The sequence below is a fragment of the Dendropsophus ebraccatus genome, chromosome 10 (assembly GCF_027789765.1).
Source record: "Dendropsophus ebraccatus isolate aDenEbr1 chromosome 10, aDenEbr1.pat, whole genome shotgun sequence".
In the NCBI taxonomy this organism is placed as follows: Eukaryota; Metazoa; Chordata; class Amphibia; order Anura; family Hylidae; genus Dendropsophus; species Dendropsophus ebraccatus.
This window is the reverse complement of record NC_091463.1, coordinates 69224157-69250984: the sequence shown is the minus strand read 5'-3', so window position 1 is coordinate 69250984 and position 26828 is coordinate 69224157. Positions and strand designations below refer to the sequence as shown.

Sequence of the window (26828 nt, the reverse complement as noted above, 5' to 3'; positions counted from 1 at the left end):
CACCACACAGACATTTATTTCAAGAATAAGACAAATATAGGAATTTATGTAAATCTTAGCTATACAAAATAGATTACTAACCTAACAAACAAGATGTATGTCAAGGATAGGCAATTTTTCTTTTCTCATATATATATAAAAAAAATAAAAAGTTAAAAGTTTGATCCAAACAGCAAATACAATCCACTTTACATACGTGGACGTCTGTCCTGACAGTTTACAGTGATTTTTAGCTTTTTGTTTCTTGATCCTGGGTCTATTAAGGTCCAGTGTGCTGTCTGCGAAGACTTAGGGCCCTATTATACTTACAGAATACCTGACAGATTTTTTTTTTAAGCCAAAACCAGGAATGGATTCGAAAAGAGGAGAAATCTCAGTCTTTCCTTTATTACCTGTTCTTTGTTTATAGTCTGTTCCTGGCTTTGGATCAAAAAAATCTGTCAGATAATCTGTTGGTGTAATAGGACCCTTTGTGTAGAAGGGCACATATAGCATGTAAGTTGTTAGTAAGCTCACTGTACATCGCTTAATGGATTACTCCCAAGCCAATATCAAAGTGCATTGTGCACATGCTGCTGTTCAACGCTGAACCGACCTCCACACAAAGCAGGAAGGGATGAAGCAGATAAAGGGTATGTCAGGTGGAGCCTGGCACAAGGGTTTTCACCACAAAAGGACACTCGTCTATCTACGAAATAGGAATAGAATTGAGCAGCAATACCCATGTCCGACCACTGCCCTATTCATCCAGGACGCCCCTAACCTAGCCTGCAGATCTGCACTAGGCATAACACAGTGTATTGGCTTAGCCGAGAAAGTTCCTATACAGGTATAACAGACACAGTGATCACATCATTGCACTGAACAGCCTGAGCACTGTCTAAGCAAAGGGAGATCAAATGGGTTACTTAGCTTTTTGTGCATAATACATATTTACATGTCACCAGCAACTTTTTACATATGGCACTTTTTAGGTTTTATGGTCCCATCGAGTCACTTCAAAACAAACAGGCTCAGTTTAGGTATAAAGCTATGGCCTCTGGGAGCAGGAGGGGGTCAGGACTCAGAAAATCATGGTGGTTCCACTTGATAGACAAAGATGCATCAGAAATAGTCAAATTGGTAAAGCTGGACTCATACTGCCATTTTGCAGTCTGTTTAACATAGCAGTGTGAACCCAGCATAACTGTTACAATATGTGATCAGAGCTCCACTACCATCTCATCTACTGTATTAAGGCAGAAGTCCCTATATGCCAGAGTATTCTCCATGTTACTGTATAGATATACAGTGATATTTGTCCACCACTGACTCTTCCCATCGTAAAAAAAAAAAAAAAAAAAGTATATCATGCTTTTCTATTAAGTCCGTGGGGGCGGGGAGTGAGGGGCTTCCGGGCCCAGCATTAGGAAAATAAATACGCAAACGGAGCTATATACCTATGCTCGGGCATCTGGTTCATAGATATAACATTGAGACTAGCATGCTACTATAGAGGTATTGCGCAGCCAAAAAGTAGAGCAGTAGGAAAAGAGAGCAGTAAAGAGAATAAAACTCAACACACAGGCCCCAAGTAGAAATGATGTGGCAGCATCTAGTGGTTGTCATCAGTTACAACAGAGGATACAGAGGAAGAGAAAAGTCAAGGACTTACATTTCCAATGGTAATACAAGCCACAGAGCAGGGATGGGGAACCCTCGGCCACCAGCTGTTGCAAAACTACAATTCTCATCATGCCTAGACAGCCTCTGTCCAGGGATGATGGCAATTGTAGTTGTGCAACAGCCGGAGGGCCGAGGGTTCCCCATTCCTGTCACAGAACATTCAGAAGCACTTTTGCAGTGAGAAGTGAAAACTAGCCAGCTCATGGGACCTTTAGTAACCACGAAAAACTACGTCTTATTAGGCTGAATCTTACTGACCAGTCGAGTCTTGGCCCATCTGTACATTACAAGACATGGAACTGCACGGCTAGTTCCTTCCTGGCAGAGACTTTCGTTGACAAGCCGAGACAACACTACTACATTCTCAATCCATGATTGCAGATAATACACACAGTTTTAAAAGAATAAATAAAAGCAAAAACTACACTTTAAAATAACACAAAAACCTGGGACACACAGGCAATATGTACACCGATCCTGTACATACTATTCTGTACACAAAATACACATTCCCCTGCTCCATGTCTCAAGTCCTGTAACAGTCCCGCAGCAGGAAGTTACTATATACACATCATAAAACCATAATACACAGTGGAGAAGACTCATCAGGGTTCTTTGTGATTTGCCACGTGGTCTAAAAATGATGAGGTGACACCGTGGTGTGGTCTTGTGTCACTCACTTGGGTGACAGATCATCCAGTGATATAAATGAAGAGCAAGAGTTGGAACAGGCTGCGGGGGAGTCAGTAACACTTTCCTTGGCTGTAGAGTCAGATGAAGAACCGATACTGCTGCTGCTGTCAAGGTCTGACGAAAGGCTGAAAATTAAAAGAAACACATGTAAAATATGGTTCCAAGTGTATTAAAGGGGTTATTACGGCAAACTACACTGGTCAGCTATGCACAGCAGCGCTAAAATCAATCACTGACTGATCATTTGAACAGAGTCGAGGTTACATGCCGCCACCACTATGCAGTGAACGGAGCCAGCTGCTCAAGTAAATAACAGCTAAGCTGCACTAAGCAGGTGCAGCACATAGGCAGTACACAGTGTAGTGTGGGCGCCGAATAGCTGATCGCCAGGGTCTATTTTGCCTGGAAAACCCCTTTAAGGGTACAAACACACACGCCGTATACGCAGCGTATTTACTGCTGCGATACGCTGCAAATACGCAGCAGATTAGATCTAAATAACTGAACACAGCATCAAATCTACTGCAGATCTGCTGCGTATACAGTGTGTGTGTTTGTACCCTAAAAGGTTATCCAGTGCTACAAAAACACGGCCACTTTTGCACCACTCTTATCTCCAGATTGGGTGTGGTTAGAAACTCAGCTCCATTGAATTGAATGAAGCTTAATTGCAAACCGCACCTGACCTGGAGACAAGAGAGGGGGAAAGGGATCATGTGCTGGATAACCCCTTTAATGCTGTTTAACAGCTAGACAAGTTTCAGATCACAGCACTTTTCTGTCTTCTATGCTTTAATATGAATGCTTCAGAGGCCCAAAGCACCACTGAGTGTCAATCTTCTGGTGTACAAGAGTAACCAGGTTTTTTTTTTTTTTTGAGAGTTTCAATCACAACTTTTTGCATCTCCAATGACCTGGATTTGGCGGGGGACATAAAAATATGTGAACAGAGATTATATTTATATTAATATATTTATAGTAAAAGGGGGTTATACATAAAGAGCATGTTCATTATTCGATTGTAATCAATTACAGTCCTTACTCTATTTGGTGTGTGCACCTCTGGCCAATTTACCATTGACTTCCACAGAGCACATCATCATATTGAAAAATACAGCCCAATTTTAATCTCAAACATTGCCTTAAAGGGGTATTTTACTCAAACAAAGTTTTATATGTTGCTGCCCATGGTTATATTAACAATTCATTCTGTACTAGTTTATATTTAGTTTATTCTCCTTCTCCAGTTCAGAGCTGCTGCTTGCGGCTAAAGACACCAGACCTGATATAAACCAGTCCCTATGTGCAACTCTGTAATGCCAGGAGGAATAATCAGTGTGAATTTATCATTAAAGGGGTTATCCAGCGCTACAAAAACATGGCCACTTTTCCCCCTACTGTTGTCTCCAGTTTAGGTGCAGTTTGCAATTAAGCTCCATTTACTTCAATAGAACTGAGTTTCAAAACCCCACCCAAGCTGGAGACAACAGTAGGGGGAAAGTGGCCATGTCTTTGTAGCACTGGATAACCCCTTTAACTTGACCTCAGATTAAAATCCCTATTACATGGGACGATTATCGTGCAGAAAATTGTTAGATCATTCAAATTTAAACGTGTGTCGTTGATTTAAATCTGACCCTAAAATCATTTTTAATTGTTCGCTTTAATTCCACATTCGTTCGCTCATCGCTAATACCCCTTTAGGCCATATTCACACATGGTACGACAACGAGTGCCCAACAACGGCTGTTGTCGCACTGAAATCAATGCACGTCTGCTGGAAATAATTGACAAGTCAATTATTTCTACGGCCATAGCAAACAATGGCTGTTCAATACACTGTATGAACAACGGCCACTGTTTGCATTGACTTAAATGCAACACATTTCTCTATTTTAATGGAAAACAATGATCATTCTTGTCCTAAAAACACACTACACAGATTGTGAATGTAGCCTTTAAGTGTCACAGTCAATTTAAGAACAGCACACACAATTTGATTGGTCAGAGTCTATGTGCAGAGACCCACATGCTCCACTAAGCACTTCTATCTCGCACTGCTGGAGACAGATTCTGTAGTAAGTCTATGAAGCCTGTCTCCTGTAGAGGGAGAGAAGCACTTTGTGGAGCATTTCTCACGGCTCATTCTAGTGATTGTAAAAGGTCTAAGCACCCTGACCAATCAAAACCTCCGACAAGTCAAAAGTTGTTTCTTTAAATAACAGTAATACTTTAACAGTTATAGTTAAAAATAAAATCAATTATTGGTGACAGAATCTAGATTATATATATATATATATATATATATATATATATATATATATATATATATATTAAAAAAAAATAAAAAAAAAAGAAGTCAAAGTAATAAATCATCTAACCTTCTGAAGATTTAACCTTACCAGCTGTAATCTGACAGATGGGTCATGTCTGGAGACAGCATGTTTGTTGTTCCTTGAAATAGTCTCTTTGGCTGAGTCTCCATGTCCATCTCAACTATTTAAAAATAATAATAATAAAAAAAAAGTCAGTCATTTATACGACTAGGTATAAAAGGCACTGCACAAGGGTGGCTTCACACCTTTTGTGGCATTTTCTGGCCTAAAAAACAAAACAGAACAAAAAAAAAAAAAAAAAATCTGGCTTTTTTAACCTTAGTTGAAAATGGCTTCCCCCCCTTTTTTCCTGGCATTTGCAGGAAAAGAAAAAAAAAACACAGCATACTGCATTTTGGATAAAGTGCCACAGAGCCAAATTTTTTTTATCCTATATAGTGATGCCCGCACAGAATGACAGTCGTGTAGGAGTAATATACTACCACTCAGTCTGTACTTTACAACTGGCAGCCCTGATAACTCCACATGTACTTTCTCTAGCATGACTTGGATACACTGATGTACCACGGGATGAAGCACAAGAGTAACATCTGCCATGCATATATATGTATTATTGTCTAGATCAGTGCTTCTCAAACTATTTCTTCTGGAGCCTCACCCAACAGACCAAGGCAATGCCTGGGCCTCACCAGACTGACCAAGGGGGTACCTAGGCCTCAGTATCTGTGGTGAAAGTCCATTTAAAAGCTGAAAATAATGCTAGGGCTGCCTTTCACCCATCTTCAAAGCTCTATACACTAATAAAGCAAGTACAAATTAAGTTAATAATGTTGCTAAAATGGAGATTTTTGGAAACCGCAAAAGGACTGTGCAGATCATAGTAACTTTTGTGAAAACTCCCTCCCCAGCTGGGCCTCACCAACAACTAGGGGGCGCCTCACTGGTGAGGCCTGCCTCACAGTTAGAGGAGCACTGGTCTAGATTGTATAAAAGCCTTTACAAAAGTATATGGTTTGTTAAACAGATAGAATATGATACCTTTCCTCTTTATAGGACCTAGTGCACTTGGACGTATACAGTTGATGGGACTCTGACTCCTCCTGCTGAGGACAATGGTGCGGAGAGAGAGAAAAAAAAAATTAAAACGGCAAAGTTATATAAGGTACTTTTATACATAACTTTTTAAATTACATTAGATAAGGCTTCCCTCCATTTCTATTAGGAATTCGAAAATGCTAGCTAGCAGCATAAAAAGGTAACATATGTACAGTATGTGCCCTGCATATACCATATGTATATGTAATACAGCTCTGCTGGTTACTGTGGGGGGGAGGGTGTCCAGAATTTGTTTTACCATATACATTAACTGTGTAAAACGCCTCAAGCAAACAGAAGCTCTGGCACAGCTTGAATCTAAGTCTTACTTTCCAGTGTCCCAACTGTGACATATGTCTTTTTCTACCATAATAACTACTGAGTATGTGTACACAGGGCAAAGACCTCACACACAAAACAGGTACAGGTACAGTGCTGCTATAGATGACTGCAACCCGTGCCAAAATTACAATGTAATTTCTCCATATACTGCGCTCCCTGCTGGACGCTTCATAGTAATTACACCCAGCCCTGCTCTGATTCATGACGTCACGGTTTTTTAGAGAAATTGAAATCTGCCTGATCTACTAAATTGAGGAAAATAGCAGTATATGTGCATTTTCCATAATAAGTGTATATTAGGAATTTGTCCAACTTTCCTTATGTAATAACATATTAAAAACTACATTTTGACTGGAGTTGTCCTTTCAATAACCAATGTAGAGGGGAAAAACCCACACCAGTTTACAATATTCGAATAAAAAAAGCTGCACATAAAATTTGGAAAAAGTTTAAACTATTCACATATTGCTTCACTTATCCTGTATGATAAAAAACTTATAGAGTTTCCATTAACATCACTGCGACCTTCCAAAAGACCCTCCACCGCCACACCCCAACTAAAAGATGGATAAGGTGCCATGTCTAACACTTTTGGGACTTCACGTGCAGCCACATAGTATCCGCAAGCAACTCCTTTACAATGATCTGATTTCATAGATAAATGTTAATGTGAATCAAACAGAATCTAGAAGACTTGGAGTTATTATTGTCCATAACTACAGTTCCTGAGCCTAAATTTATCAATGCCAAATGACTGGTGGACAAAAGACCAGCATGCGCACTCAAGCACAAACAAGAAAAAGGGACAGTTGGCATGTAAACTAGGTTATATAACATACACAAAGGGCTATTACCACACCAACACGGTAGACAGGAGTGCCAACAGACTTGTAGAAAGTATGTGATACTTACGTGGTGAAGCGCCTTGTTGGACTAGGGATAGGGCTGGGGGGCAAACCATTGCTGCCCAGACACATTTGTAGAGACGGAGAAAAACATTGCTGAGGGTTATAAAGAAAGAGAATACTTAGTCTGGTCCATAAAAAAGGCAATAGTATGTATGCAGTGCAATAGAACAAGGTGAACTATACATATAAAGGAGTGATATGCTACAACTCAGTGATATGCTACCTGCACTCAGAGACTGGAAGCCCTGATAACTCATTAGAATTATATCGCATGGATAAAGCAAAGAAGTTCTATGGAAATAGAACACACACCAATATCCCAGCGGGCACAATTCTAGATTCACAGGCATTATACATTACCTAGTACAACCCAACAGACATCAGGTTATGCCACATACCCAAACACTGTGATGTGACAACACTGGCATGTGACAACCAACCCACAGCTGTAGTAACTTAGTACTATATCATTACCTTTCCTATTCCTCTGGTAGGAGACGGTGCTGGTGATACGGGGGCAAAGTCAACACGCTTTGGAGAGGAAGGCTTGTCCAACTTGTCATAATCATTGTCGCTCTGTAAGAAAAAGTGTATGGTTTATAAGTGCTCAAACTATGTAAACTGCATCTTCTTAGTGAGGGTGGTGTTTTTTTTTGTGTGTTTTTTTATTAGGTTCCTCTTAAGGAAGATTTAAAGGGGTTTTCCTATTAAAACTTACTAGGGAACAAGAAAGATCATTGGGGAGGGCGCATGCGCACAACCTCGGTGTCCCTGGTGATCTATCTCGGAGAGTACAAAACTTGACTCTTTCCAGTTGCTCTATAGCGAATAAATAGAACTGTGGGTCACATGCAATACACGGCTCTATTCAAAACAAAGGAGCCAGAGGCCGATCTGGAGATCGCCAGGAGGAACGGAGTGAAAGGGGATAACTAACTGTTAATAAGTTCAAAGCAAGTACAGGTCTTACAGTCTAGAAGAGGGGTGTCAAACTCAGGCCCTCCAACTGTTGCAAAACTACAATTCCTATCTTGCTCTCCATGCATGATGGGAGTAGTAGTTCTGTGACAGCAGGAGGGCCTGAGTTTGATGCTGTGGTCTAGAAGACCATCAGTACTTCTGCTCCCCAGCACAATATTAGTGACGTTGTGCAGCTGGTCACCCCATGCAGATTTCATCTTGCAAACTATGATCAGGACTAAAGATGAGCAAGCTAGAGTCTGATCGTTCAGCATTTGAATACCAGTGGCATCAGAAGTTGGATGCAGCCCTAGAGCCGCCTGTAAAACATTGATACAGCCTATGGCTATATCCAGGTTTTCCAGGCAGCTCTAGGGCTGAATCCAACTTCTGCAGCCACTGGTTTTCAAATACTGAACGATTGGGCTACAGCATGCTCATTTGCACTCATCTCTAACCAGGACTTACACCCACTTCTTCACATCTTGGAAAATATGCTTCCGAGAGGTGGGAAGAAAGGATGCTAGCACCAGAGCTAATGGGTATCATCCATTAATTTTTTGGACGGTCGTTGTCAATTATGGATGTAACCCTATGGGGGCATCCGTAATTCTGAACAGCTCCAGAATTCCAAATGCACTGCTTGGCAGCCTGGGCCAGCTGCAGTATCAGCAAGTGCCGACGCTGGCCCTTTAACTGCACAAGCTTCTAATCAGGAGCGCATACAGGTAAATGTGAGCCAGTGTTTGATAGGGCCAGGAGCAAGAACATTAAAAAAAAAACAAAAAAAAAAACAAAAAAAAAACAGCTTACTAGATTAAAGCTTTCTTCCCAGGATAAGCTCATCTGCATGGCTGTCTGCACTTCACTAGTGAAAAAAAAAAAATAGCACACACCATATTATCGACAATTTCAATAATTTTAATATCACAAATATCAGTGATCAGTTTACAATGACCCTTAAAGTGAATGTACTAGTAGGTACATCGCTTTAAGATTTTTACATTGATAGACTTTTTTTGAACCACGGCCTGTTTTTTGTGCACAGTGCCAGTCTATTCCCTGTCACTGGCCTGAAGCACTGGAGGTGGGCCCGCGCGTTCCTCGAAACGTCTGTGACGCGGCTCCATTACAATCAATGGAGCCGTGTCAGAGTGGAGGGCAGAATGTCACACTGAGGTTGGGCCCACCTCCAGTGCTTCAGGCCGGTGACTGGGAATAGACCAACACAATTTATATATAAAAAAAAAAAAAAAAAAAAAAAAGGGGACTGACGCACCAACATCCCTGCCCCAGTCTACTGATGTAAAAAAAAAAAAAAAAAAGTCATAAAGTGACGTACCTGCTGGTACATTCGCTTTAAGCTAACACTTACCGCTCACGGGCTGTTTCTCGATTCATTAAGTCTACTCCTTCCTCCTACATAGAATAAAGAAATGACGTGAGTCAGCTATTTCTATACCACAGGGCTGGCACTAAATGACTTATTTCTAGCACAATAAATAGGTAACATCCATCCAAACACAGTCTGTCAGATACTAAGGCTGCATTCTCAGGTAACGTGTTCTGCAAGGAAAACGGACGTGGAATGCCTGTAGCGGACTTTATTCCACGTGTAATAAACCTGCAGTGCTGTGTAAACTATCTACAATGAGTTCTATATATCATACACAGATTTCTCGGCATCCAACAGTCCACTGATAATTCAGCACTAGTTTTTAACATTCTGTTTTCAGCGACGTGGAAATTAATATACTTTGCATATAATATATACATATTATACACTTATTAAAAATTTTTATTAGAGGGAAAAAAAAGTATGTATAGATGTATAGGACTCAGGGGTCACTTTTCTACAGGTTTTGCCATAAGGTGAAAAACAGTGGAATGACATTGGTGAATATACCCTTTTCAGCTGATGAAGTCTGCTGCTAGGAATGCGGACAGGAGAGGATGACGGCACCTGCATGGAGAGAATGACTAAGAGTTATTAATGTAATATCTCACAGTGCAAACAAACAGTACTGGGCCTTTACACTGGCAGCTGCTTCACCAGGATCGGGTGCTGAAGTCACTAACAGCGTTTCTCATGAACTACCTGAAAACCTATGAGAGACTTTACTCTGTACGAGCAAAATGAACACTAATGTGGGGGCATCCTTTGAATCTCTATTAAGGCGACAAGTCCCAACCTATTGGGTCATCATGCTCCCATAGACTTTTAAGGGGTAACCGTGTCAGAATTCCAGACAAAAATAGGGAAGGCTCTATAACTTCCCAGAGATATTTTCTGGACTGCACGCCCTTTAATGGAAAAACTGAAGGGTGTCCGTGCCTAATAGAAGCCTATGAATGCAGAAATGTATCCGGAAATTTCACGGACATGTGCATGCAGCCTAAGGCTAGGTTCACACTGCATTTTTGCAGCTGTTTCACTAGAGTATATCTGTTTTAGCACGTTTAATTTTAAAGTACAGAAAAATGTGGTCAACCACGTTTGTGTATGCTACAAAAATAGGATCCATTTTTGGTATTTACATGACAAATTTGAGCAGTGACAGCACGGTTTTAGGAGCAATATTTTTACAATATGACTGTGGGTAATTCAGCAAATATTCTTTCAAATCAGCTGGTTTAAGAAAGTTATATAGACTTGTAATTTAAGTCTATTAAAAAAAACTCTCAAGTCTTCCCATACTCATCAGCTGCTGTAAGTCCTACAGGAAAGGTTTTCTTTTCAGTCTGACAGTGCTCTCTGCTGACATCTCTGTCTGAGACAGAAACTGTCCAGAGCAGCAGCAAATCCTCATAGAAAACCTTTCCTGCTCTGGAGAGTTCCTGTCTGGGCCAGAGCAGAGAAAGTGTCAGACTGAAAAGTAAACATTTCCTGCAGGACATACAGCAGCTAATAAGTATAGGAAGACTTAAGATTTTTAAATAGAAGTAAATTACAAATCTATGTAACTTTCTGAAACCAATTGATTTGAAAGAAAAAAGTTTTCACTGGACAACCCCTTTAAGGTGGAGCCATATTAATCACATCAACACCACTGACTTACCATGGTCTGACGATTCACTACAGTAGTGCTGTTTCTGCGTGCACGGGCTACATAGGGTTGGAACACTTGTGAATGATCACTGTGGAAAGCAAGAAAAAAAATAAAAAAATGAAATGTATACATTATATACATAAGCAGCATTGTGTATAAAAAGCAAGGTAAATTCAAAGCATTCATAGCATACTGGGCAATCAATGGATATGCAGGGTCAAATCTATAGTATTAGGCTTCCTCTTCAAACAGGGCCGCTTTAACCAGAGGGCCCATGGTGCACGTGCACCGGGCCCACTGGTTAAAGGGGCCCACCCTGAGCAGGGCCGGCTTTTGCTCTGTGTGACCATTGCGATCGCACAGGGCTCCGGCCACCAGCCTGCCAGGAGGGCGCCATCGGGATGGGTAAGGTTACCCATCCATGGTGCCCCCTGCAGGGCCCCCCCTGCGGCGCTCTGTACTGTAGCTATGAGCGCTCATAGGTACAGGCAGCAGCAGTGGCACTGACAGGTCGGGAGCTATTGGCTCCCTCCCTGTCAGTCATCCTGGTGACCGCAGGCAGTGCTTTGCCTGCGGTCACAAGAGGCCGCTTTCCCGCAGTGGTATCGGCGCTGAGTGACGTCACTCAGCGCCGACACCGCGAGAGGGAAGAGCGGCCTCTTGTGACCGCAGGTAAAGCACTGCCTGCAGCCATAAGTGTGAGGTGAGGTGAAGAGAAGAGGAACGCGCGGACCCAGGTGAGTATAAAGTGTTTGTTTTTTTTGTTACTTGCTATATGGCAGGGGGAAGCCCAAAGGGGGGCTATATAACGGTAGGCAGCACACAAGGGGGGGCCTATATACTACTGGGGGGATGGGGTGCACAGGGGGGTATATATAATTGGGGGGGCCACACAGGAGGTATATTTAAACTGGGGGAGCGCACAGTGACGGGGGATTATATAAAAGGGGGTGCACAGGGGGTATATATATCTGGAGGCACACTGGGTATATATATCTGGGGGCACACAGGGGGTATATGTATATCTGGGGCACACAGTGGGTATATATATATCTGGGGGCACACAGGGGGTATATATATATAACTGGGGGCACACAGGGGGTGTATATATATATATAACTGGGGGTACACAGGGGGTGTATATATATATATATATATATATATATATATATAACTGGGGGCACACAGGGGGTGTATATATATAACTGGGGGGTGCACAGGGGGATTATATAAAGGGGGTATATATAACTTGGGGAGCACACAGGGGGGTATATATAACTTGGATGGCACACAGGGGGTGTATATATACAGTATATATATAACTGGGGGCACACAGGGGATATATATATATATATAACTGGGGGGTGCACAGGGGGATTATGTACAAGGGGGTATACATAACTTGGGGAGCACACAGGGGGTATATATATATATATATATGCACAAGCGAAAAAGACAGAAATGGCTGCACATCGCACCCATGGCTGACACAAAAGCTTATTCAGCTACATTTAAAACCAACATCAGAAGTTAGTATATAATTTGGCCAAACCATATTGCCTCATGTACCACGTGCAGGTCTTCTGATACACATGAGTCCCTAACTAAAAAACATCACTGTGCCGGTCAGCGACCACAATCCCCGCAAGACGTGCGCAAGCAGAGAAGGGGGGCCACGGAATGGCCCTGCAACCCCATTGTCACAGGACCAGACCCTAAAGGGCCCCCCCGAACCCCGCAGGCGCCACTGGCGGAAAAAGTGGACGCCAAGCAACATAAGTGTGAACAAGCTCTTACCTCTCTCCATTCCTCTGCAGATAGAATGGGAGAATACTAGGTGATCCTCCCCTTATGTACACAGGTGCTTCCTGCTAATTTGGATCACATGGGTCTTACACAGCACGAGTGCTAGCCACAATGAAAAAAGGGACAGAATACATAAAATATGCACAAGCCAATAAGACAGAAATGGCTGCACATCGCACCCATGGCTGACACGAAAGCTTATTCAGCTACATTTAAAACCAACATCAGTAGTTAGTATATAATTTGGCCAAACCATATTGCCTCATGTACCACGTGCAGGTCTTCTGATACACATGAGTCCCTAACTAAAAAACATCACTGTGCCGGTCAGTGACCACAATCCCCGCAAGACGTGCGCAAGCAGAAAAGGGGGGCCACGGAATGGCCCCGCAACCCCATTGTCACAGGACCAGACCCTAAAGGGCCCCCCCCGAACCCCGCAGGCGCCACCGGCGGAAAAAGTGGACGCCAAGCAACACAAGTGTGAACAAGCTCTTACCTCTCTCTCCATTCCTCTGCAGGTAGAATGGGAGAATACTAGGAGATCCTCCCCTTATGTACACAGGTGCATAAGGCAATATGGTTTGGCCAAATTATATACTAACTTCTGATGTTGGTTTTAAATGTAGCTGAATAAGCTTTTGTGTCAGCCATGGGTGCGATGTGCATCCATTTCTGTCTTTTTGGCTTGTGGTTATATATATATATATATATATATATATATATATATATATATATATATATATATATATATATATATATATATATATATATATATATATATATATATATATATATAAAACTGGGGGCACACAGGGGGTATATATATATATATATATATATAAAACTGGGGGCACACAGGGGATATATATATATAACTGGGGGCACACAGGGGGTATATATATAACTGGAGGGGGGGGGCACACAGGGGGTATATATATAACTGGGCCACACAGGGGATATATATAACAGGGGTGCACAGGGGGATTATATAAAAGGGGGGTGCACAGGGGGGTATATATAAGTCAGGGAGCACACAGGGGGCTATATAGGGGCGCACAGGGGATATTAATACTACTGTGGGGTGCACAGGGGGACTATATACTACTTGGGGGAACACAAGGGATATATACTACTGTGAGGGGGAACAGGGGGACTATATACTACTTGGGGGAGCACAGGGGATATATACTACTGTGGGGAGCACAGGGGGACTATATACTACTTGGGGGAGCACAGGGGATATATACTACTGTGGGGTGCACAGGGGGACTATATACTACTTGGGGGAGCACAAGGGGGTATATATACTACTGGGGGATGCACAGTGGCGGGTATATATAACTGGGGGAGCACAGAGGGGGCTATATACTAATGGGTGCAGCACCTAGTGGTCTATAGTACTAGGGGCAGCACACAAGGGGTCTATATACTACTGGGGGCAGTGCATAAGGGGTCTATATACTACTGGGGGATGCACAGAGGGGGCTATATACTAATGGGGGCAGCACCTAGTGGTCTATAGTACTAGGGGCAGCACACAAGGGGTCTATATACTACTGGGGGCAGCACCTAGTGGTCTATATACTACTGGGGGCAGTACAATGGGGTCTATATACTACTGGGGGTAGCACACAGCTCTATATACTACTGGGGGCAGCACACAGCTCTATATACTACTGGGGGCAGCACACAGCTTTCTATACTACTGGGGGCAGCACACAGTTTTCTATACTACTGGGGGCAGCACACGGGTCTATTCTAACATTAGGGCTGCACAGAGGGGCCTATACTATATAGGGACCTTACTACTATATTGGGGCACAGAGCATACCTAATTATTAAGTGGGAGCACAGAGGGGTGTAACTACTAAATAGGTGCACAGAGGGGGGTAACTACTATATAGGGGTACATAGGGGGGTAACTACTATATAGAGGTACAGAGGGGTGTAACTATTATATAGGGGCACAGAGGGGTGTAACTACTATATAGGGGCACAGAGGGGTGTAACTATTATATAGGGGCATAGAGGGGTGTAACTACTATATAGGAGCACAAAGGGGGGTGACTACTGTATAGGGGTACAGGGGACCTTACTACTGTATGTGTTGGAGCCTAAAATGTTTCTCTGGCAGAGTCTGAAGAGAAGATTCACAGCCGGGGGAAGACTTAAAGGTGGCCCAGGCTGGAAGGAGTGAAAGAAAAGGTGAAAGACTCTGATCAGAGAAGACGCCCCCTGTGAGTAAATGGATGTAACTGTTATAGGCTTGTAGTGATAGTGGTAATGGTTTGGCGGTATTTTGTAATGGTATCAGTGGGGATATCTTTATAAGGTTATAAGGTAACTACTATTGGGGCTCCTAATACAGTGTGGGGGCATTCAGGGCATTATACTGTGTGTGGAGCTCCGATTCTGATAACGCTGGGTTGGGGGGGGGGGGGCACTCTTGAGGGCTGTGCACTGGGCCCACCAATGTATTAAAACGGCCCTGTCTTCAAATATACACATAGATTAGAACCAGATACTATAACAAAGGGGTAGGGAACCTTGGCCCTCCAGCTGTTACAAAAACTACAACTCCCATCATGCCCAGACAGCCAAAGCTTTATCTGTCCAGGCATAATGGGAGTTTTAGTTTTTTTAACAGCTGATGAGCCAAGCTTCCCAGCACCTGCAGCCTTTTCCCTCCACCATTTACTGCTGTGGAAGACGCCAAAGAGGAAGACCAGGCCCGCTTACTGCTCTGAAGGCATCGACCCAAGATGGCTCCCAGGAAAAGAGGACGGGGGTCGACAGTTATTTGGTATGTATACTTTGAGAGAAAAAGGTGAGAGAAAGACACACATTACAAAGTTATATAACTTGGTAACGTTTGTTAATTAAGCTTTTTTTTTTTTTTTTCAAAAAGGGAGTACTACTTTAACCCCTTAACGACATCGGGCGTAAACTTACGCCCTCGCAGCCTGGTACTTAACGCACCAGGGCGTAAATTTACGCCCGATGTTTACCCGACCGCTGCGTGTAAACACGCGGCGATCGGGTAATGATGGCTGCTGTTACTAACAGCAGACCACCGTAGCTTGCCGGCACGGGGGGGTGATTAACCCCTCCGTGCCGACGATCGCTGTAATTGGCTGATTTATCCAAATCAGCCAACTACAGTGATTTTCCGGTTCCCGGGTCATCGGTGACCCGGGGACCCGGAATTTAATGATGATTGGTGCTGTCCGAGACAGCACCAATCATCATTAGTGTGTATACTAGAGGGGGCCATGGTGCCACCCCCCAGATCGCTGCTATTGGCCGGCCAAGCCCGGCCGGCCAATAGCGGCGATCAAAGTAAAAATAAATATTTTTACTTTGATCTGCACACCTCAGTCGGTTACCTGAGGTGAGCAGAGCAGGTGTGTGTGGTGTGTAGTGCACCATACTCACCTGATCGTAGCGTCCGGTGCGGCGAATCGGCGATTCCGTGGCGTCCGCGTTCGTTCGGCGTCGGCTTCTTTCCACGTCATCGTTCGGCTTCTTCGTTCGGGTCTTGTCGCGTTTTTTCCGGAGATCTTCGGCTATTTCCGTCAGGTACGTAGTACTGCCCCCTAGCGGCTGGTTAGTGTATATCATACACTAATCAGTGGCTTTGGGGTGAAGAAATAGCATTTTTTTTTTTTTTTCCCCTCCATTTTTTTTTTTTTTTTTTTGCGTCCTTTCGCCGCTGAGTGCCGATCAGCTTTGCACGTAAGTGCGCCGCTGATCAGCAACTCCGCTTTTTTGGCGTAGGGGGTTTTTTCCCCCCTTTTCACCCTTTTTTTTCTATATCCTACTGCCACTGTTTGCTGAAAAGTACCGCACATAAGTGCGACATTTATCAGCAACTCTTTTTTTGGCGTAGGTTCCCCCCCCCCCTTACTGTGAAAAACACGTAAAACACAAAACACTACACTACACTACACTACCACACATTACATTACAATACATCTAATAAAGCTTTACACTACACCACTACACCACATTACATTTACATACCCCCCTACCCCAATCCCCGTATAAAAATGTCACAGAAACGATTTTCGGTGGAAGAGGCGTACGCACTTATCGCCTCTGACACCGAAACAGCCAGTGAGGATGAATGGGGGGATCCTTCATTCCTCCATTCATCCTCATCATCATCATCATCCAGTGATGATGATTATCCACCACGGCGTCCAAGGAGAACGCCTCGGGCTGCCCCCCGTCAATCCATCCCATCCCCTGCCCCCCAGACAAGTCATCCCATCCCGCCCCCTGCCCCCCAGACACGTCATCCTATCCCACCCCCCGTCCCCCAGACAGGTGACCCCATCCCGCCCACTGTCCCCCAGACAGGTGACCCCATCTGGAACCCAGACCCCCAAAATCATCAGCCCTGGATTCCTGGCTTTACGGCAACGACGGGAATCCAGGTTAACCCCACAGGTCTCAGAGAAATAGACTTTTTCAAACTCTATTTCTCTGGTGACCTTGTAAATTTGATGGTGGCGCAAACAAACCTGTACGCGCACCAATTCCTGGCCCAGAACCCCTCCTCTTCTTTTGCTAGGCCCATGGCGTGGACCCCTACTGATGCAGCCGAAATGACTAAATTTTGGGGGCTCCTGCTGCACATGGGCCTAGTAAAAAAAACCCACAATGCGGCAATACTGGAGTGGGGATATTATATATAATACCCCACTTTACAGAATGGCCATGGGACGGGTACGATTCGAAACCCTCCTAAAATTCTTGCATTACAATGACAATGCAAGGTGCCCCCCACGAGATGACCCCTCATATGACCGACTGTACAAAGTACGGCCGGTCATAGAGCACTTCTCAGCCAAATTTACTGAGATGTATATCCCAGAGAAATACATCTCAGTAGATGAGTCCCTCCTGAGCTTCAAAGGAAGACTCCATTTCCGCCAGTACCTTCCCAATAAAAGATCGCGGTATGGCGTGAAATTCTACAAACTCTGTGAGAGTACCTCAGGGTACACTTACAGATTTAGAGTGTATGAGGGTAGGGACACCCGAATCCAGCCCCCAGAATGCCCCCCCATCCTCGGAGTTAGTGGGAAGATCGTTTGGGAGCTGATCTTCCCACTGCTGGATAAAGGTTATCACCTGTTTGTTGATAACTTTTATACCAGCATCCCCCTGTTTCGGTCACTCGCTGCCCGAGCTACAGTAGCTTGCGGCACGATCCGAAAAAACCAAAGAGGCCTCCCAAGTCACCCTGTTAGAGAAACGATGAGAAGGGGTGCGTGCAAGGCCTATTCCTGTGAAAACATGTTGTTGGTCAGATATAAGGACAAGCGCGATGTCCTTATTCTGACCACAATTCACAGGAATAGCACCACCCCTGTCACTGTACGTGGTACCACAAACGTGGTGAACAAACCTGATTGTATTCTAGAGTACAATCAGTATATGGGAGGAGTTGATCTCTCAGATCAAGTCCTCAAGCCATATAACGCCACGCGAAAAACCAGAACGTGGTACAAAAAGGTGGCCGTACATCTGGTACAAACAGCGATGTACAACGCTTTTGTGTTGTACCGATGTGCCGGCCACCAGGGGAAATTCCTTGATTTCCAGGAAGCAGTAATCAAAGCCCTGATATTCTGCAGCCACGGAGCGGGCCCCAGCGCTTCTGGATATGAAGGACCCCGTAGCGTAGAGGGACAACATTTTCCAGGTGAAGTCCCCCACACTGGAAAAAAGGGGAGATCCCAAAAGAAGTGCAGAGTGTGCCACAAAAGGGGGATCAGGAAGGACACCATTTACCAGTGTGACACCTGTCCTGATCACCCCGGCCTCTGCATAAAGGATTGCTTCAAGGCGTACCACACGTCATTGGAGTTCTAAATTTTCAATATTCTGTCCCTTATTCTTATTTCAGGGGTCACGTTGATCCAGGGATTAGTCTGATTGCCATTATGGAGTCGGGAAGGAATTTTTCCCCTGTGATGAGGCTACTGTTTTCTGCCTCACTAGGGTTTTTTGCCTTCCTCTGGATCAACACAGGTTGAATTTGATGGACTCCTGTCCTTTTCAACCTTATAAACTTCTAATTGGCCCAATACCCCCAAATTAATTAAAATTGTTCCTTTTCCCCAACTAAATAGGCATGGCCCCCATTCCCATTAGAGGATGCCATGGTGCAATTAGAAAGCCCCTGTGCGGCCAGGACAGTACAAACCCCCCACAAGTGACCCCATTCTGGAAACTACACCCCATAAGGAATCTAACAAGGGGGGCAGCGGGGATATGCCCCCCTGGTGACGGGCACATTTGTGCTGTGAAAGTGAAAAAAATAGTATTTTTCATCTTCACAGCACATGTTCTACATATGTGCTCGTCACCAGTGGGGTCCATATGCCCACTGCACCCCTTGTTAGATTCCTTATGGGGTGTAGTTTCCAGAATGGGGTCACTTGTGGGGGGTTTCTACTGTCTTGGCAGCACAGGAGCTTTGTAAATGCAACATGGCCTCCGTCCTCCATTCCAGCCTCTAAATGGCGCTCTGTCCCTTTGGTGGCTTGCCCTGTGCCCATATGGCATATTATGTCCACATGTGGGGTATTTTCGTACTCAGGGGAAATTACCCTACACATTTTGCATTTATTTTCTCTTTTAACCCCTTTTGGAAATGAAAAATATCAAGGCTGGACCAACATTTAGTGTAAAAAAAATATATATTTTTACACTAAATCATTGATCTAGTCTTTATTTTTTCATTTTCACAAAGGGTTAAAAGATAAAATAAACACTAAATGTGTAGCGCAATTTACCCCAAGTATGGAAATACCCCACATGTGGACATAAAGCATCATGCGGGTGCAGGGTAAGCCTCCAAAGGGAAGGAGCGCCATTTGGCTAGAATGGATGGTGAATGCCATCTCGCATTTACAAAGGCCCTGTGTTGCCAAGATAGTGGAAAACCCCCAAAATTGACCCCATTCTGGAAACTACACCCCTCAAGGAATCTAACAAGGGGTGCAGTGAGGATATTGACCCCTTGATGACGGGCACATTTGAGCCGTGAAAGTGAAAAAATGAAATTTTTTACTTTCACGTCACATTGTTCCACATTTGTGCCCGTCACCAGTGGGGTCCATATGCTCACTGCACCCCTTGTTAGATTCCTTGAGGGGTGTAGTTTGCAGAATGGGGTCACTTGTGGGGGTTTACCACTGTCTTGGCAGCATAGGGTCTTTGTAAATGAAACATGGCCCTTGAAATCCATTCCAGCCAAATCCAGCCTCCAAAAGCCAAATGGCGCTCCTTCCCTTTGGAGGCCCGTCTTGCGGCCGCAATGCGCTTTATGTCCACATGTTGGGTGTTTCCGTACTCGAAACAAACTGCTCTACACGCTTTGAGCTTTTTTCTCTTTTAAACCCTTGTGAAAAGGGAAAAAATCAAGTATAGACCAACATGTAGTGTAAAAATGTTTTCATTTTTACACTAAATCATTGACCTAGACTTGGTTTTTTCATTTTCACAAGGGGTTAAAAGAGAAGAAACAAAACAAAACGCGTAGAGAAATTTCCCCCGTGTACGGAAATACCCCACATGTGGACTTAAGGCACTATGCAGCCGCAAGACGGGCCTCCAAAGGGAAGGAGCGCCATTTAGCTTTTTGGGGCTGGATTTCGGTAGAATGGATTTCAAAGGCCATGTTGCATTTAAAAAGTCCCTGTTCTGCCAAGCCAGTGAAAACCCCCCACAAGTGACCCCATTATGGAAACTACACCCCTCAGGGAATGTAACAAGGGGTGTAGTGAGCATATGGACCCCACTGGTGACGGGTACAAATGTGGAACAATGTGGCTTGAAAATGAAATATTACATTTTTTACACTATAATGTTGGTCTAGCCTTGAATTTTTCATTTTCACAAGGGGTTAAAAGAGAAAAAAAGCCACAAAATGTGTAGAGCAATTTCCCCTGAGTCCGTAAATACCCCACATGTGGACATAAAGCGCCATGTGGGTGCAGGGCAAGCCTCCGAAGGGAAGGAGCGCCATTTGGATTTTGGAGGTTGGATTTGGCTAGAACAGATGATGAATGCCATGTCGCATTTACAGAGCCCTTGTGCTGCCAAAACACTGGAAACCCCCCACAAGTGACCCCATTCTGGAAACTACACCCCTCAAGGAATCTAACAAGGGGTGCAGTGAGGATATGTACCGCTGGATGACGGGCACATATGTGCCGTGAAAGTGAAAAAATGAAAATTTTCAATTTCACGTCACATTTTTCTACATTTGTGCCCGTCACCAGTGGGGTCCATATGCTCACTGCCCCCCTTGTTAGATTCCTTGAGGGGTGTAGTTTCCAGAATGGGGTCACTTGTGGGGGGTTTCCAGTGTTTTGGCAGCACGAGGGCTCTGTAAATGCGACATGGCCCTTGAAATCCATTCCAGTGAAATCTAGCTTCCAAAAGCCAATTGGCGCTCCTTCCCTTTGGAGGCTCGTGCTGCGCCCCCTTGGCACTTTATCGCCACATGTGGGGTATTTCCGTACTCGGGAGAAACTGCACTACATGTTTTGTGTCTTTTTTTTCCTCTTATCCCTTTGTGAAAATGAAAAATTGAAGGCTAGAACAACATTTTAGTGTAAAAAATAAATTTTTCTTTTTTCACGCCATATTGTTCGGAAAATCTGTGAAGCACCTGTGGGGTCCAAATGCTCACCGCACCCCTTGTTACATTCCTTGAGGGGTGTAGTTTTCTAAATGGTGTCCCTTTAGGGGTGTTTTTTAGGTTTTGGCACCCCAGAGCCTCTGCCAACCTGAAGTGGTACAGTCAGAAATGACCAAATATAACGAAGCCATTGAAATGCACTAGGCGCTCCCTTATATCTGAGGCTTGTGGTTGCGTCAAATAGCGCAATAGGGCCACATATGGGGTATTTCTATAAACTGCAGAAACGGGGCAATCAATATTGGGGTGCATTTCTCTGGTAATAGGTTTATAAATATGAAAAATATTGGATTACAATAAAATCTCTGCACGGAAAATTTAAATTTTCAAATTTCTTACACACTTAGCTTTTATTTCTGTGACTCCCCTAAAGGGTTAAAACACTTTCTAGATATGCTTTTGCAGAGTGTGGGGGGTGCAGTTTCTGAAATGGGGTGCTTTGTGGGGCTTTCTAACATACAGGCCCCTCAAATACACTTTAAACCTGAACAGGTCCCTAAAAATATCTGATTTTGAAATTTTACTGAAAATTTGGAAATTTGCTGCTTATGTTTTAAGCTTTCTATTGTCTAAAAAAAATGAAAGATCGTTTAATAAATGCCGCCAACATAAAGTAGACATGTTGCTAATGCTATTTAATATATAATTTATGTGGTATAACCACTTTCTGTATACGCAAAAAAGTTTCAAAGTTGGAAAAATGAATTTTTTTACAATTTTTCACGTTATTTGGGTTTTTTTCATAAAGATTTGTTATAAGTATCGACTCCAATTTACCAGAAATGTAAAGTACAATATGTCACGAGAAAACAATCTCAGAATCAGACGGATAGGTAAAAGCATCCCGAAGTTATTAATGAATAAAGTGACACTGGTCATATTCATAAAATTTGTCTCTGTCATTAAGGCCATTTCAGGCTCCGTCCTTAAGGGGTTAAATATGCTTAAAGAGGACCTGTCACAGGTTCCCTTTAATGTAAAAATGTTATATAAAACAGGTAATTTTCTGTTGAGACCTTTGCTTTAGGCTATGTTTTCACTAAATACTGTGAAGCGCTAACAGCTGTTTATGTAAAACAATGGCCGGAATTAATGATCAATAATTCCGGCCGTATCATTAAAGGGGTTGTCCAGCGAATATCTTTTTCTTTCATTTCAACTGGTGTCAGAAAGTTGTATAGATTTGTAATTTGCTTCTATAAAAAAAAAAAAAATCTTGAATCTTCCCATACTTATTAGCTGCTGTATGTCCTGAAGGAAGTTTTGTTTGTTTTACTTTCAGTCTGACACAGAGCTCTCTGCTGACATCTCTGGCCGAGACAGGAACTGTTCAGAACAGGAAAGGTTTTCTATGGGCAATCATAGAAAATGGAGATAGAGTACCCGTCATGGACAGAGATGTCAGCAGAGAGCACTGTGTCTGACTGAAAATAAAACACTTCCTGCAGAACATACAGCAGCTAACGATGGGAAGACTTGAGTTTTTTTTATAGAAGTAAATTATAAATCTGTATAGCTTTCCGACACCAGTTGATATGAAAAAACCCCTTTAAACAATGTCCGTTTATGGTGGGACGGCCGGTGTTTGTACAGCGTTTGTCACCATGAAAATGCTACCTAATCTCTCAGCAACATGTTATAGAGCAGAAGGAACTGAGCAGATTGATGTATATCTTTATGGAAAAAGATTCAGTATAACTTTTAATTTACCGATTAAACTCTCTGATGTTTCCCTGCTGAGGAGTCCAGTCCATCGAGTGACACCGCCCACTGGACTCCTTAAAGCAAATTTGTACCAGACGCCACCCACCCCAAACTGCCGGTACTGTACTCTAGACTTCATCACACCATGTCCGGTCCCGGGGTCTTCATTTCTCCGGGGGCCAGTATTCTGGTTAACAACAAGTTTCATTCTGGCAGTGCAGAGAGGTGGGGTGTCAATGTGGCGGGGCCTAGAGCATTGGTGCTCTAGGCCTGCAGCGTCTCTCTCCACGCTTTTGATCCAGCCCAGGGGCATGCCTAAAGAGAAGAGAGGTGCGGCAGGCCTAAGGCACCTCACTGTGCCTCTGGAATAAAAAAACAAAACAAAACTTGTTTTTTGCCAGATAACCAGCCCCAGGAGAAAGGCAGAAGGAGTTACTGATGTACTGTGAGGTACTATGTAAGAGGAAAAGAAAGCAGCACAGCGAGGAAGGAGTAACACTCAACACTGAACTGCTGATAAGCAAAACTGGGAATTACATTCAGGAGGCAGCTCTGTGTACATACAGCCAAGGGCTGGGTTTTAGTCTGCATGAGATGGTTGAATAATAAAACGGTACCCTAACGTAAACCCAAACAAGCTACCACACAAAAGCTGCCTTTTATACAATGTTGCAATAAATAGGCCAACAGGCAATGAATAATACATTTAAGTAAATTTTTATTGAATCTGTAGGGGAAAACAAAAAACGAAATAAACCCCATGCATTTACCCAAGTTTGAGGGCCAAACTTTATTTTTGCTGGCCATGATAACAACCACACCTTTTCTTATGCTTTTTTAAAAAAATAAATAGAAATCAAGCCCTATAACTCACTTATCCCCACCACCAATCTACAGAGTTTTTTTTTGGAACCATTATTTTAAGTTAGATAGATATTACCCATTTATTTTTAACTTTTGTGGTATCCCAAGCAGGCTTTTGTAAAGAATCATTTGGCTTAGGCTGCGTGCACACAAAGCAAAAGTGGCGGAGTTGAATTCTGCTAGCCTCCCTGTCATAACGACTCTGGGAGGGTTGTGCGCCTCCTCTCTCTGCGCTGAACAATGAACACTTTTGCTCTGTGTGCACAGAGCCTTAAGGTGCGTTTACACAAAACGATAATTGGCCCGATCGTACGATTAGCGATGTCGGAGTAACGATTTTTTTTTCATAACGATCAGCATTTAGACGGAACGATATATTGTGGGGAAAATTCGTTTTGCAATCGCTTAAGCCTATCTCACACATTGGTTAAATCGGTGAACGACTGTCTACACGGAACGGTATGTGAATTTTCTGCGAACCACGATTTGAGAACATGTTGAAAGTTTAAAATGAACTATTTCTCGTTTGATCATTCGCTGCGTTTACATGTACGATTATCGTTCGAATTCGATCGTTATCGTGCAAATTCACACGATAATCGTTATGTGTAAACGCACCTTTAGGGTCCTATTCAATAATGTAGTCGATCAGCGCTCGTTTACTGGGCCAATTCCACAGCTCAATAATCATTTAGCGAGGGCTGCAGGGACATTGTTACGATGTCCTTGCAGCCCTTGTTTAAACACCATACATTACCTAAACATGTTGCGGGGTTTCTCCTGCGCACCTTCTTCCTCCCGGTCCTGCGCCGAGCAGCAGCTGTGGCCTGTCTGAGCTGACAGACCGCTCAGCCAATTACTGGCCAGGACCACCGCGGCCAGCGATTGGCTGAGCAGTCTGTCAGCTCAGACAGGCCGCACCGCAACATGTTTAGGTAAAGTATAGTGCTTGCGAAATAATCGGTCGCTTTCCGCGCATCGCTATTTCCCGCAGCGATGTGCGGTCAGTGCCCGATAATTTTAGGTTTGAACCTAAATAAACGATCAGCCGATGACACGATCGGCTGATCATTGTCTCTATTCCATGGAGCGATAATCGGCCAAATCAGGCCGATTATCGCTCCGTGGAATAGGCCCCTTATACAGATCTGGATCCATTCAGTCAGGACTCTTCTAGTACAGTACTATGGCATCCACCAAAGGCCATGACAACTGATCAGCACCCTATTATTGTACTGCAGTATCTGTACAGTTAAACGGCCAGTGTCAGATGGATCAGCGCTGCCAGTCATCAATGGCTGCCACCCACCGCAGACTCCTGTGCCCACACCTCCCCTGCCAATCCACCACACAAGTGTACCCCAGGAGTCAGGAAGGGGTTAAGGAGAAGATAGATAGATACCTATATCTATCTATGCCCAATGATGCCTTCCTGGGAAGTGGTGTGAAGCTTCCAAGACAATGCAGATTAGAGAGAAGACTGGCTGCTCTGATACTTTGTTGCAACCTCATGGCGGATTATAGTGGCAGCTGCAGAGTTGGGGCAGGACCTGCAGAGCTTCTCATCCTTTAGGGCCAAATATTTGTTATCACAAATAAATAAACAAGCTAATCCCTGTATTGCTGCATGTAGTCGGGGCCTCCACATCAGAGCCCTCTACTATACACTGATCCCCAACCTGTGGCTCCCCAGCTGTTGCACAACTACAACTCCTATCATATCCCGAGCCTGCTGAGAGTTGTAGTGTGTGCCAATCTGAGAGTGTAGTGAATGGTGGCATTGTGTGCACAGCCCCCCGGTGACCTCTGCCCCCGGCTGCCCTCCTCACCTCAGCCCGTTGATATGGGGGGCGCTGTTGGACCTCCTCAGGCCGCCATCCCCCGGGATCTCCACCACGTCCAGCTCCATCTTCTCCATGATGTCCGCGCTGCTCCCCAGCTCTCCCGTGCAGATCCCGGACTCCCTCAATGGCTCATTCCCGCTTTAGGCCTACTCAGTGTGACCGGGGGGCTCGGTGGGGTGAGCTCAGGACTCCATGCCGGGGGTGAAGGAGACAAGTTGCCGGCTGTTCCCCGCTCCCCCCGCCGCCACCGCCGTGTGTGAGGCCGAGGCCCCGGGACTCCTCCGGCCCAGTACAATCAGTAGAGCCCCTGCGAGAAGCAGCAGCCTCCTGCACATGCGCACTCCTGCCTGCCGCTGCTCTGCCCGACACTATATGGGCTGCGGCGGCTGCACCTCCCACCTCACACACTGGGTTATCCCCAGAACCAAGGGCCCTGGTGAACTACAAGTCCCAGCAGACTTCGTGTCCTATTAGAATACAATATCCTCATAGATGCTGAAGTTGTTTTTTTATTGGCCAATTCCTTATTCAGGGCTGAAGTTGGTTTCTTATTCAGCACTTTCTTATTCACAGGATTTTTCTTTCTGATTTCTTAACCATTTTGCGTTCACACCTACAGGATCCGCAGCAGACTTAGGGTGCGTTCACACCTACAGGATCCGCAGCCGACTTAGGGTGCGTTCAGACCTACAGGATCCGCAGCAGACTTAGGGTGCGTTCACACCTACAGGATCCGCAGCAGACTTAGGGTGCGTTCACACCTACAGGATCCGCAGCAGACTTAGGGTGCGTTCACACCTACAGGATCCGCAGCAGACTTAGGGTGCGTTCACACC

The 26828-nt window shown here is 44.2% G+C and overlaps 1 protein-coding gene and 1 non-coding gene across 4 annotated transcripts; both read right to left on the bottom strand.

The window, feature by feature from the left end:
- Positions 1-26323, bottom strand: LOC138765957 (P2R1A-PPP2R2A-interacting phosphatase regulator 1-like). 3 transcript variants are annotated; one of them, XM_069943160.1, is made up of 10 exons: positions 25978-26323; positions 11059-11137; positions 9906-9962; positions 9375-9418; positions 8813-8867; positions 7514-7615; positions 7044-7132; positions 5733-5797; positions 4761-4854; positions 1-2483 (listed from the first exon to the last, which is right to left on the bottom strand). In XM_069943160.1, the coding sequence occupies exons 1-10, from the start codon at positions 26064-26066 to the stop codon at positions 2342-2344; spliced, it is 816 nt and encodes a 271-aa protein (XP_069799261.1). In that variant the 5' UTR covers positions 26067-26323; the 3' UTR covers positions 1-2341. The 3 variants fall into 3 exon arrangements, with proteins under 3 accessions (XP_069799261.1, XP_069799262.1, XP_069799263.1); XM_069943161.1 differs by having other exon boundaries at positions 5733-5794; XM_069943162.1 differs by having other exon boundaries at positions 2395-2483; positions 4740-4854.
- Positions 5155-5295, bottom strand: LOC138766728 (small nucleolar RNA U109). Its single transcript, XR_011358766.1, has one exon. It is a non-coding gene; the product is annotated as a small nucleolar RNA U109 (small nucleolar RNA).
- Positions 26324-26828: the final 505 nt, after the last annotated feature.